General features: G+C 60.0%; 1 protein-coding gene across 1 annotated transcript in view; it reads right to left on the bottom strand.

The window, feature by feature from the left end:
• GLT1D1 (glycosyltransferase 1 domain containing 1) overlaps positions 1 to 982 on the bottom strand; it is a 73,205-nt gene extending 72,223 nt beyond the window's left edge. Inside the window, exon 1 of the mRNA XM_035016815.1 lies at positions 914 to 982. Within this exon, the coding sequence (XP_034872706.1) occupies positions 914 to 969 (56 nt within the window). The 5' untranslated portion in view covers positions 970 to 982. The remainder of the gene's footprint in view (positions 1 to 913) is intronic.
• Between the last annotated feature and the right edge of the window lie 260 nt (positions 983 to 1,242).

Raw genomic sequence — 1,242 nt, forward strand, 5'->3', positions numbered from 1 at the left:
CCCAGCCCAGCCCGCCTGTGGCCCTAACCACCATCTGAAACGGCCTCCTTTAATTCTGCGGACTCCCGTAGTCTCTCTCCCCTGCTAGAATGTGCTTCATCAGCGCAGAGGCCGCAGGGCACTTCCTCCCTCTGTGTGCCCATGAGTGAAAGCAGGGGCACTGAAATTAGACTGAAGATAAACCTGTATGCTGAAAATCCTCATTGTGAAATCCTAATCGTAAACCTCAGAAAACTGATTTATCCTCTATCAGTCATTGCCACTTATAATCTGGAGGAGAACTGTAACATCTTGAAGTGGAAAGGGACCTTAAAGCGTTGGCTTTGCCCCAAGTCGTTCATTTTAATGATGGGGAAGCAGACCCACTGAGGGGAAGTAAGTTGAGAAATTTCATGAAGCAAGTCAGTTAAAAACCACCACCACCACTCTCCATTAAGCTTCAGGCACTTATCTGGTCTGTGCGTGCCCTGAGGGGCTTACAGTGCAGAGGGGAGAAGAGAAAAAGCACCAATAAGCATTTGACAAGATCACCGCAGCAGAAGGTTAAGTGTTGAGAAGGTGAGCGCACAGGAGGAGGAGGATGGGACGGGTACGCTGGGAGCGGAGGAGGGAGGCCCCCTCGGACAGCAGGGCCCAGCCGAAGGACGAGGGAGCGCTGGCACGTTTGCTGCACCCTGGGCCTGGAAACCCTCCCCAGCTCCAGGCTTCCAGGGACCCTCCTTCGCCCTCAGGATTCTGCACAAACGTCACTTAGGCACGGAGGCCTCCGCGGGGCCCCCCTGCCCGAAACAGCTCCCGTGCGCGGGCAGCCCCTCTCCCCGTTCGGTTATTTGCATTGCGTCGGTCACGGCAGACAGGCAGGCGCTTTTGCTGGCTTCTGCCCACGGCAGTGCAAGCGTCACGCACACCTGACCTCGGTTCTCCTCGCCAGTCCCCAAGCCCAGGGCGCTCCGAATGCGCAGACAGCATCAACGACCCGGGCGCGGAAGATGCGCGTGCGGAGCAGCCCGGCAGCCCCGGCAGCGCCTTCTCCCCGCCGTCCTGCCCTAGTGCCGGCTCCTGGGCGGGGTCCCCCCCGCCCCCCGCGCCCCGACAACGCCGGAGGCCGGCGGGGGCGCGTGAGCACAGCCGCGTCCAGGCGGGGCCGGGGCACCCGGGCTGGGGCCGGGCCCTCGCGCCCCCCGCGCCCCCCGCGCCCCCCGCCTTTTTTTTTTTTTTTTTTTTTTTTTTTTTTTTTTTTTT

The sequence above is a fragment of the Mirounga leonina genome, unplaced genomic scaffold, assembly GCF_011800145.1.
Source record: "Mirounga leonina isolate KUSES-001 unplaced genomic scaffold, KU_Mleo_1.0 Mir_171, whole genome shotgun sequence".
Taxonomy (NCBI): Eukaryota; Metazoa; Chordata; class Mammalia; order Carnivora; family Phocidae; genus Mirounga; species Mirounga leonina.